At 42.7% G+C, this 11635-nt stretch overlaps 1 protein-coding gene across 1 annotated transcript; it reads left to right on the top strand.

Moving 5' to 3' along the window:
• The first annotated feature begins 6672 nt into the window (after nt 1-6672).
• MUSTN1 (musculoskeletal, embryonic nuclear protein 1) lies at nt 6673-11181 on the top strand. Its single transcript, XM_009891247.1, has 3 exons — nt 6673-7106; nt 9885-10005; nt 10930-11181. The coding sequence occupies exons 1-3, from the start codon at nt 7098-7100 to the stop codon at nt 11034-11036; spliced, it is 237 nt and encodes a 78-aa protein (XP_009889549.1). The 5' UTR covers nt 6673-7097; the 3' UTR covers nt 11037-11181.
• The last annotated feature ends 454 nt before the right edge of the window (nt 11182-11635 follow it).

Genomic DNA, 11635 nt, shown 5'->3' with positions numbered 1-11635 from the left:
GCATAACTATGGATGACTCTAATTGTTTCTGTTTGTGCAAGTCTCTTGTGCATACCTCTCAAATCACCCAAAAGAGATGGAACGTTTCTTGTATTTTTCCTTATAGGGCCTGCGGTACTGGACCGTGATCTGACTGAAACAGTTGTGCTACAGTATTGCAAATAATTCTGTCCCTTCCTTGTTTTTTGTTGGAAAAGCAATCTTCTATTTAATGTGCTTAAAAAAAAGGAGAGAAAAAAAAAAAAAGATTATTCCTGTTTAATTTCCATAAAGTTTGATTATCCTTTAATAGTGGGGGGGGAAAAAAAGGAAACGAGAGGTATAATACAGTTGTTACTACAGAATTTTTGTGATTTTTTTTTCAGTGTCTGTCTTCTGATAACACGTACTGATCTGAAACCTAGCAGACATGTTTTCAGCGACATCCTTTTGGTTTGCATATTTTCTTAAATGATTGTTTCTGACAGCTTTCCTTGCTTAGTTACACTTTGTGCAGGACAAGGCAACGTGTCAAAGAGGTGACAACAGACCTTAATTGCAAATCTGTTGTAGTATCTGGACATCAGAAATGTTCCAAGCCTTAAACCAAACAGTTTCATTGGAAAACTGCTCAGAACTTTTTAAGATTTTTTTACATTTTTTATAGATTTACTAGGTCTTAATGTGATTTGTTATCCAGACCGCTTAAATGGGGTTCTTAGGCCTTAGTGAATACTGAACTGTGCGCTCCCGTACTTATTTTCACTATTCCAGCATTCTTTTTCACTGCTTGGCTGCCGAGGTGAACACAATGTTCCGAGACTTCAGGTACACCTCAGCGTGTCCAGCCGGCTAGAAGGGACATTTTACCAAACCTAACGTTTGCGAGTTTAGTTGAGCCACTGACCTCTGTTACTGTGCACTGAAATGTAATAACTGCAATAAGTTTAAGTACTAGTGTTTCTTAGAATCATAGAATGGTTAGAGTTGGAAGGGACCTTAAAGGTTGTCTAGTTCCCACCCCCCTGCCCTGGGCAGGGACACCTCCCACTAGACCAGGGTTGTTCTTTTAGACTAAATCTAGAGATAAATGATAACGGAATCTTGAGTTTTTCTGAAGTGGGGGGTGGGGGGATGGGGAAATGTCCCTAATCAGTGTTGCCTCTGTTCTAGGTTTTTTGGTTGTTTTCATTGATTGTGTGACTTTGCTTGACTATTTTCCACTGGGTGGGCGCATATCTCCAAAAGCACAGTACTTCAAGGAATTCATTTTCATCAACAGAATAGTCTCATACAGCTCACTTTTCCAAAGGGATTTAAGAGCTAGGACTGGCTCTTGTCACAGATGTCAGCATTTATTTTTTTAGCATAGGATTTGTTCTATTTCAGTTAGTGAAATAAAGCTATTCAACATGTGCTACATACCACTGCACAGCCATCGCTATCCTCGTCAACCGTCAGAGATAACTGAGCAGCGCACACAAATTTAACTGTACGAGCTTTCATTTTCTTCCTTTTCTTCTCCAGTTACTTAAATTATCAAAATTATTTCTAGTTCTAGTCTCATGTCTAATCTGTGAAGTGTCAGTATAAAACTATGGCCTTAATCATGTAAAAATATTTGTTTTGAGCAGACCTCAAACTTATTGACCAAGTACAAAACAGTGTAAAGCACTATGGAGTAATTTCTTGAAGATGGTTTTAGCAAAGGTATATGAATGCCTAATTTTTCATGTCTTAAGTGCTTAATGTCACTTGGTTTGAGATTTTGATATGCCTAGCGAGATGATGTAGTAAAGCACTATGAGCCAAAGAGACAGAAGTATTTTAAATACCGCAGTAGTAACAAGAGGAGCATATCTTCAGAGGGGGGGAAAAAACAGCTCTGACTTTCTCTAGCAAGATACAAAATTTTATTTGCAACCTTAGCCAAATAACAAAAATGGGTTTTTTTCTATTCATTTTTTGCTATCTTGGGAAAGAGATGGAAAATGCAAAATTGGCAGTTTTCCACTTTGTAAGATAAAAATTGAATTCTTGCAGAAGGTACAAGTAGGACAGGTGCTCTTGCCAGAAGAGCTTGTCTGTGTGAGGAGGAAGTATGTGCCTAGTGCTTCACTATGTCTTACTGTTTGTTGAAATGTACTGGCAGTACAGTCTGAAGTAAATTTTTCATAAAGAGTTGATCCAGTAATAATGTCACAACATGACAACGTTTGCATTATCCTCCAATTGACGCTCTAAATTTATGCCTGAGGAACGTACTTCAGGACAGCTCATAGCAAAGGTTTAATTCAGGCTGTGCTTAAAAAAATGTGATTCTGTTTAATGAAAATAAGCTACGTGGTATATTCCAAAGTAAGAGAAAGGGATTGTAACTTAGAGAAGAGTCACAGAAGTATTGATGGAGATCAAATTTACCACGAATGGTCAATCTAAATGCATTAACTGTTTCTAGTATCTGACCTGTGACACATCTGCATAAACTTAAAACACTGGTGTTGTCTAATTCGTGGTTTTCAAGTTCTGGCTTTAATATGTTCAGGTCCCCTTGTCTTACTTTAAGTAGGTAAATGCTGTATGTTAATGTTGCTAATAAAATGTACTATAGCTTTTCTTCAGGGAAAACTCAGAAATTGAGTTGCAAATTAAAGCAATGCAAAGTGATCCCCTCCAGCAGGCGTCTGCTCCGATTCCAGCTGCGCCTGGGGAGGGAGATGTGGGCTCTTGCGCTCTGCTGAGAGCTGAGCATCACAAGGAATTTCTGCCACTGTGCTTGACTAACCCATGTTTGCAACTTTGCTGTGCTTTTACAGGGGAAACCAGTAATGAAAGTGAATAAATTCAGCCACATCGAGTCAGAGTAGATCTACAGCATAGGCATGCAAACTTTTTTAGGTAAAGTTTCCAGTTCAATTACTGAAAATGACTACTATGGTTTTACAAAGTAAAACTGCAGTATCTTTAAAAAAGGGACTCTTTTGTAGGTGTTTTTGTCTTGCGTGGGTTATCCGTCTCAAACTGAATGTTGGGTTTGTTTGTAAGTAATTTCAGAGTGTAGCCTATGTGAGCAAAACCAACAGCTGTATTCTGCTGCCCTCTGTTTGGACCATATTGTTTAATCAGTGGTGTTACCTTAAACTTTTAAGGGTATCTGATGTAATTACATTGTATAATGGTTTACAATAAAGTTTGACTTATTACAGATTTGTACACTTGTTTTATACTCGTTCTGTTTAAAAGTGCCTGAGTTTCACTGTTTATAATGTGCCGTTGTGGGAAGCAGGTTTTGCTACTGGAGTTTAACTTCAGAACAGCAGATCTAATTTCTTGCACTCTCACGTTGGTATTAAGTTCGATATATTCATTTAACTTAATAGCAAGTCCCATTTCAGTTGGAGAGACCGCTAGTATTAAGTAGCAAATTTTGTTTACAACTGTAAGAATCCTTGCAGGCTCTTCTCAGATATGTTCCCTGGGGAGGGTTTTTGCTCTCTGCACGTGCACACATGGAGAATAACTATCTGTATTTTCATATTGAAAATAAAACCTTCAATATGCAACCTGAGAACTCCTGAGATCACAGAACATTGACCCGAGGCCTTCTGGAGTGTAGGCTGATATTAAAATGCTTTAACCACTCAGCTGATTGTCGCAGCCTGCTTTTTGGCTTTTCAAGCAAAACCAGACCTTTTGGTCATTGGCAGCAAGAACTTGTAAACATAGAAACTTCCAAATTTACTTCCAATGTCCTGCCCCTCAGCAGAGGCACGGCCTGAGTAAGTAACTTGTTAACCTGTTTTATCTTCTGTTCCCCTTCTGATTTGTTTGCAGCAGGTAGTAGAAATGCAAGCTGAGGGGAGATGTCTGAGGATCTTGTTGAGAAGTTTGCTGGTGCAGTGCCACAGAACTCCTGCAGTACCTCCTCCGAGACAGAAAAGGGCCACGTGGGGATGTCTAGTTCTAGGACCAAGTAGCCCCTCTGTCTCCAGAGGGCAACATGCCAGCGATAACCAATATCTTCCTTGCTTACTTTAGTCTCTGCTACTTCCCAAAACCACGCAAAGGGGATGGGGAAAGCAGTGCTGATTCTTGTCTGTCTGACAAAGACATCACTCCTACGTGCTATCTGTGTAGTGCGGAGTTGTATCTTAAGCTACAGGGAAGCAGGTGCTTTGATTACCAAGTGCCTGCAGCGAGCACTTGGCCTTCCCTTGTTGTACCCAACAAAGTTGAGTGTAGCCTTGGGTTTTTCTGCTTTGTTGGGCAGAAAGATGCCATCTTACTCTGCAGGTTCCCTGGAGGTATGGCAAGGTATCTACCATCAATTTTCCGGAGTGCTGGAGGAATGAGGCAGGACTGTGTAGGACAGGAGCTGGCTCACTGTGAAGCTGTAATGTGACCGTGTGCAGGTGATTCTATTTATTTTTATTTATTTATTTGACTGCAGATGGTGAGAGGTTGATACCTTTATGCCAGAATACAGCAGAAATCCTGTTCTTAGTGAGCTGCTGTTGCTATCACTCATTACTGCCTTGGTGGGAGCAGTTGAGTGGGTGCTGCTGGGCTGGACCTGCAGTGTCAATCCACTATTACTTCTGTAACTCCTCCATTGTGTTTACCCGTTACTTCCCACCTACTACGCACAAGCAGCCCCATACCCGCTGCATCCTTAAAGGAATTCAGGGAATAATCTTCAAGCTATCTGGCCTGTCAGTCCACTGAGTGATGTTCGCACTCTCCTGGAGGGGGAGTCAAATCTGTAAGATCTGTGTCTTCGGGAGATCACGGTGGTCAGACCTGTGGACATTCACTAAATTCTCCATGGTCATCACCACATTTTAGCTGCAACCATTCCTCAGCGAAGGAGTTTCCCATACTTCATGTTGCAGTGGAAGATGAAGAGAGGGTTAACTTGCATTTTTAATACTAACTGTTAAATAAATGAGCCTATCTTGTTTCATTGTCATTCGTGTCCCATTTAACAGATCTCAAGACCTCAACCAGGTGAACAGGATTTCTACTCTGAAATGTAAGTAACTGTACATTTAGGTTGGTTTTCTGTAAGGAAAAATTAACCCATGATCTGTAAGGAGAAATGGTTGTGCTTGTTCAGCATTGGTTTAGGAAATGCATAATCAAAGAGAACAGAATTGTCCGGGCTATGGGGGATGTCTTAGAAACTTCAGGATATGCTGCCAACTCTGTAGGTGCCTCATCTTCTACCCCCAGATGGCATGCAGGCTGAAGGTGCTGTAATTTTGTTTGTGTAATGGTTTCATTTGTATAAATTAAATTGCCCTGAAAGCATAACTGTTGCTTTTGAGTGAGGAATATGTAGCACCACTTAAATGAAGCATAGGGAAAAGCATTGAAAGCTGAAGGGAAAAAATAGTTCTGTGTCTTGAATTCTAAATATTTGCTTTAAACATGCAGAATGTTATTTTCCTGTTGTAGTAGGTGATGTCACAATAGCGACGCTTATGGGACTGTATAGAAACATGTTAGTAGAGGAGAGGTGTTACTTTGTACAATAGAAAAAAAAAATCTGGTGTTTTTCCTAAAGTCGATAGGTTGTTTTTTTTCTTTTGCTTTGGCAAAACTGCTGTACTCTGTAAAAAAACGGTACTGCTGTTCTGCAGAAGTGTTTCCTGTAGTTTATGAAGCCGTGGGTTTAAAATAGCCATTTCTTATGTTGAATTTCTAAGTCTGTAACATCCAAACTGCTTCTTAACCTACAAATAATTCCCCCAATAGTCACGTAAAGGAAAGCATCTTCTCAGGCCTGGAAAGAGTTCAGCTTAAAGGCAAAATGGGCACCCGGAGGCCTGGGGGATAGTTCACAACCGACAAATCCCATCGTCCTGATCGTATGGTGCTAGTGCTGTGCTATTGATGTGATGATTTCATAATGAAGAATACCTTTTTATTTTACCTCCCGTGTTTCTGTAGCCAAAGCAAAACGCAGGCAGAGCTCAAGAAAATTCCAGGGCAGATTTCTAGCACTACAATGGTCGATCTTACCAGTAAAAGATGTTTGGAGCTCTGCCACATCTGCCTTTCTCCTATTAACATACCTGGCTGGAGTCTTGGTTCTTTGTAGGTGTTGAGTGCAGTCACAGAAGCTGATTTATTTTTTTTTTCATGATGCAAGGAATTAATGTAAAAGAATATAAAAGGGAAACAATCCCCCACCCAATCCTCTCCCAGTAATAAAAAGCAGAATTTATGCTTGGAGTTGTTTGGGTTTTTTTCTATTTAATTAAAAAATTGTTTAGAGAACAAATGTTAAAAGTTCTGGAAAAGGTTTTACTACTGTCAGCATGTGCAGTGCAGCGGGGAACACTGGATTTATTCATGTCTGAGTAAGCTATTCCTATACAGATGACAGGTGAAATAATTAAACTTACTAATACCACTGTGAGTAGAAAGTGATTTTACTGTCTCAGTTGTGTAAGAACCGGCATCGGAGCAAGCTCAGCAATAGAACTGTGAGGGTAAAACCATAGAAACTACAGCCTATTTTATTAACTCTCCAAAATGCACAAAATACTCCTCTGTTAAAGATGGCTGTGCAAAAGCAATTTAGGGCACAATGTTATGCTTTGGGCGTTAGGTTTGTATAATCTTTAGAGAATGTATATTTTGTTACACCGGGAAAGAAACATAAACTCTTCCCGCCCCCCCACCTTCCCCATCAAGAGGATTCAGAGTTAATTTTGTGTCCCTAACAATGTTTTGCCTTTTAAAGTTATAAATAGAGCCCCAGTGGACTCCCCGGGAAGTCGTTTTGTAGTGGATCGGGCTTCCCCGCCATCCCGCTGCCACAGCTGTCTGCTCTCGTCTGTCCCCAACTCCATCCGTCCCCCGGCGCAGGGCGCAGTACATACTGCAAACCCTCGTCATCGCTAAGAATAAACCTTTCGACAACAACAGCCTCTGACAACCTGAATCATCCTGGGTTCTGGTTTGGGAAAATGACCCAGCTAATGACTTCATGTTAGATGCTCTATATAAGTCGAGGAAAAAAACAGGCGTTCGCAGAGCTCACGGGCTGGATTTAATCAAAGCCGGGAAACAACCTCGGAAGGGATTACGGTCGAGTAAGCGCCACAGTTATGTCACAGGTACGGGGAGATCTGTGTGCGGCTGGCTCTCGTTAGAGCAGGGTGCCCGACAAATGTATTTTAGAAGGTTTGCTTGGAATAGGTTATTAGCAAGTTACTCTCGTTAACCAATGAATTCGGCTTTTCTGCTCTATGTGACTTGTTTGATTATGTTGAAGTGTTTAAACGCTCTGTTTATATATTTTAACAAGTTGTTAGTAGGGTTTATTTGATGAAGGAAAGCAGCTGCCCTCTATGTGGTTAACTAATTTATTTTTTAAATGTTCTCTTTTATCATAAATATTTTTATTTCTGTAGGAAGGGAAAAACCATTTCCACTGCTCTGGTTTGGGATTTTTCACAGAAGGAGTGATTTTTGCTTTTTCAACACGCTTTCTCAGACAATTATTTGAAATTTTGGCAGTAGTTTTGAAAGGACATGACTGTGTGCTGCTGTGTAAAGCTTTTAATGTCCAGGAAAAGAGAGAGTGTGACTGAAAATTATAACTGTTAGGTTACAGTATTTGAGACTGACATTTTGTACTACACACTTTTACGCTCATTTTGTAACTAATGGTTTGTCTTTAGTGGGTTTCCCAATAATCACTGTTTCAAAGTGATCTTAAAATTAGCTCAGAAATGTTGAGGTTTTCACGTGTTATGTTTTCACTGTGAGCTCCGTGCGCCTAGCAGAGTTCTCCCAGTGTGAGAGCTTTACGTGGTGGGTGGGATGGAGAGTAAGAACACTGGGAGTGCACAATCCTTCGACCGCATAGAGTAACTCAGTTCGGCTTATTTTCCTTACTCCAAAGAAAAAGAGACTTAAAAAACCAGTCATGTCCTGTAAACCAACACTTTTTGACTTGTGACAGGAGGAGATAAAGCACAGGCTGCGCTGCTCCGCCAGCTGGGAAGGGCTGCTGGGAAGCCCTGCTTACAAATGCACTTGCGTTGGGAGCAATTAGCTGTCGTGCGGCTGCGACGCTGGCAGCTGCTGGTGCTGGCAGGTCCAGGGCTCACCTCTCTGCCTCGCAGTAACCTTTGTCTAGTTTTTTAGCTGGGGGCCAGCTAATCCACAGCAGCTGTCCTGCTGGAAAATCCACCTGTGATCAAAGCATGAGAGGTTTTCTTTTAAGATAACTGGGGGAAATTCAACAGTTCTGCTCAGCCTGGCTGTGTCTCGGTGCATTGCAAGTGCCTCATTTCCTCACCAAGAGGTCCCCAAGAAGTCCCCTATCCCCATGGAAAGAAACTTCACAGTTACCGTCTCTTGACAATAATTGGTGAAGGACCTGAGTGGGTTTCATATTACTGTTAACAAAACAAGGAGTTTTTTCTGTGTTGGACCAAACACAGGTCTGTACTGTACACCACGCCATGGGCATGGAGGACTGTTCCCATCACATGCCAATTCTCACTACAGACAGGCAGGTGAATCCCTGGCTGAAGGGATGTTTAGTTAACCAGCTAACCAACCAAAAGCTGTTGTGAATTTTGAAGGGTTTGCTGCCACCGTTTCCCCTTGCTTGCTTTGGCTACGCATAGAGTGTTTTCCCCAGAGGTCTTGTGAATGTTTTGTTTCCCACAACACATGCAAAAGGGATTGACAGCGAGCTATTCTGAGCGTTCCCGGGAATTTACAGCCTGCAGGAAACATGCCGAAGGCTCCAGTGCACCCAGCCCACCCCTGCTGAGAGCCAGGCATGCACACACTGTCTCTGCAAGATCCCTGGGATTTGTGGCTCCAGCCATTCGCAGGCCTTGGGGGATCTGTTTCCCTCCACAACTGTTTTTAGCTTTACAGGCGGTGCCTAGAAATGTGTAAGTGGGCTCCACCACTGCCAGAACCCAAATATCAGCAGTCTTACATAGGTGGCAATGGTCAGAGAAGTTTCTCGTTGACGTTTTGGTGTGTGAGTCTATTAGTTGGGAGTGTGGGGGTCTTTCATTCTTTTTAATTGCATCTCCTGTGCCCCTGGCTCCGTGCCACAAGGTCTGCCTGGTGGGACCTTCACAACCTCTCCTTGAAATAGTAAACTGAAGAGGGAATGTTAATGGTACTGACTGCTGCTGATTGACTGACTTTGAAGTGCTAATTTAAAGGCAGGGATAGGCTGATATGAACCAATGTTATCGCGATTTTCTTCTAACATGATAAACTGTAAACAGATTAGTACTTGGATGTTGCAGTGCACCACCTGATGATGCATCTGTATCCGTATTAGATTTCCTTCTCCTTCTTTGGGTTCCGAGTCCAGTGATTCAGATGTGCTCAGTACATGCTTGTAGACAACCCTGTTGAGTGCTCAGATAGTTTTGTTCCCTAAATTTAAGTTCAATAACTATGGGTCAACTTTTAAGTTTATTCCAACTAAATGAAGCCAGACTTCAGAATCTCTCACCAGTTTCCCAAAGAAGTAGTGAGTAGACTGAGGCACAAGCACCATTTAGTAATGAAGGTTTTTTTCCTTCCCAAATATTGGACAGACTCTTGAATTACCTATTTGTACTTGCAGAATGACCAGGCAGGGCTGGACAGAGAAAATTTAAAAACAAATTTAAAAATAAATATGTAAGCAATCAAACGTCTTTTCAAAGGCTGTACAATCAGAAGACAATTTCAGAACAGTAACAGTGGCAACAGATTTTGGGAAGATTTTTTTTTTTGAAATTGTGGTTGTGCAAAGATCTGAAGTACCTGAGTGCACGGTCTCAGAGTTGAAATAGGTGGGATATTGTATTAACAAAAGGCAGCTTTGTTTCCTATGCTTCTAAACACAAAATACTGATGTTTCTTAGCCAGCCCCTGTGAAAAAGAAGCGTCCGCCAGTGAAGGAAGAAGACCTCAAAGGAGCCAGAGGAAAGCTTTCCAAAAACCAGGAAATTAAATCCAAAACCTACCAAGTGATGAAGCAGTGTGGTAAGTCTCCTTGATGGAAATGATTATACAGTCTTCCAAAGTGAAACACTGACTTAATTGCTTTTTTTCAAGTGAAAGGGTGCGTCTCTGACACAGCAGCCAGCTGCGCTCACCGACCCTGATGTGGCCATGCAGGGACTTTGCGTCCATCATCCTGACAGCACCAAGAGGTGCCAACAGGGTCCTGCTTGGAGTGATGGTTCTCCCTGTTTGGACAAAGCGGGAGGGAGAGCCCTGGCTTTGCCTTCTGAACCTAGGGTTCAGACGAAGCCCTAGAACCATATGTGATGTCAATGACTGCCCAAGTTGAAGATTGGAGGCTTGGTCATGGATTAGGGGATTTCTGGCCTCTCAATTGGATGAATTTGATGTGTTTGAGATGAAGCAGAAATTGGGGGGGATAAAAGACAGAAGGTGAGAGAAGAGTGGCTGCTTGCACTGAACACCCCTGGTGCTCCGGTTTTGTGTTGCTTTTCCACCACCAGTGGGAGAGTTATAAGGAAAAATTAATTTTAACTCCTTTTAAGCATAATAGCCTGGGCCTCAGTTTCCAAGTTTCTAAAGCACCTGCAGGGATTTGGTAGTGGACAGGCAATGGTAGTGACCACCTACAGGTGCCATCAGCTGTCCTGTGCTTGGGACGTCCTGTGCTTTAAGGTTTGGGAAGCACACCTGCTTCAAGGTTGGGTTGGACGGGGCTTTGAGCAACCTGATCTGGTTGAAGGTGTCCCTGCCCATTGCAGGGGGGGTTGGACTAGATGGCCTTTAAAGCTCCCTTCCAACCCAAACCAATCTATGATTCTAAGTAATGCACGCATGAAATATTTATCAAATGTGTTTATATGTATTTCAGCAGCACTCATTTTACTCCCCAAATTTGGTGTGGTGCTTCACTGATTGCTTCTCTTGGTTTTCTTTTCCAAGAACAAATGGGCTCTGCAGCACCCTCCATATTCAGCCGGGATCGGACAGGGGGTGAAACAGTCTTTGAGAAACCCAAAGAAGAGCCAGCCAAGAGCGTCTTTGGGTGACAGCGGGGCTCGATGGTGCTCACCGAGATGATTGTTGTAGCGTTTTCCCAAATTTCTGCCCCTTACACTAATGTCACTGTAGACCTAAGTAGCTAATTTCTACTGTAAGTCATTAAGTAGGGAATAGGCTCATGTCAAAGGGTACAACTTCCATGTTGATTTTTGTTGTGTGTTGAACGGTGTTTGCTATAATGGTTTAATAAAAAAATACTGTTGGACAGAGCTTGGCACGTTGTGGTGACTCATTTCAGTTCAGGCTTCGACTAATTCTGTGGACACTTGGGTGTTGCAGGCTATGATCTAGCCTGCCAAACGCAAGGGATAAACATCCAGATGACGCAGTTCTGGTGTCACTGCCATTTCCTCACGCTGCGCCCGGGCCAAGAGGGAGCTGAGCAGGAGCTGCTCGAAGGGGTGTCATGGAATCCTGGAGCCTTCACCCGAATCTGCGCTGATGGCAGCCGCCCCTCAGCGCTGGGGCCTACAGAGGGCGGAGGCCCTCCCCTCAAGGCCGCCCCCCCGCGGCCTTCCCCTCAGGGCGGCTCCCTCACAGCTCCCTCAGGGCGGCAGCGCCATGGTTTGCCCACAGGTGGCTCTGC

Source organism: Charadrius vociferus, unplaced genomic scaffold (genome assembly GCF_000708025.1).
Source record: "Charadrius vociferus isolate BGI_N301 unplaced genomic scaffold, ASM70802v2 scaffold758, whole genome shotgun sequence".
In the NCBI taxonomy this organism is placed as follows: domain Eukaryota; kingdom Metazoa; phylum Chordata; class Aves; order Charadriiformes; family Charadriidae; genus Charadrius; species Charadrius vociferus.
This window is presented reverse-complemented; position numbering and strand designations above follow the sequence as displayed.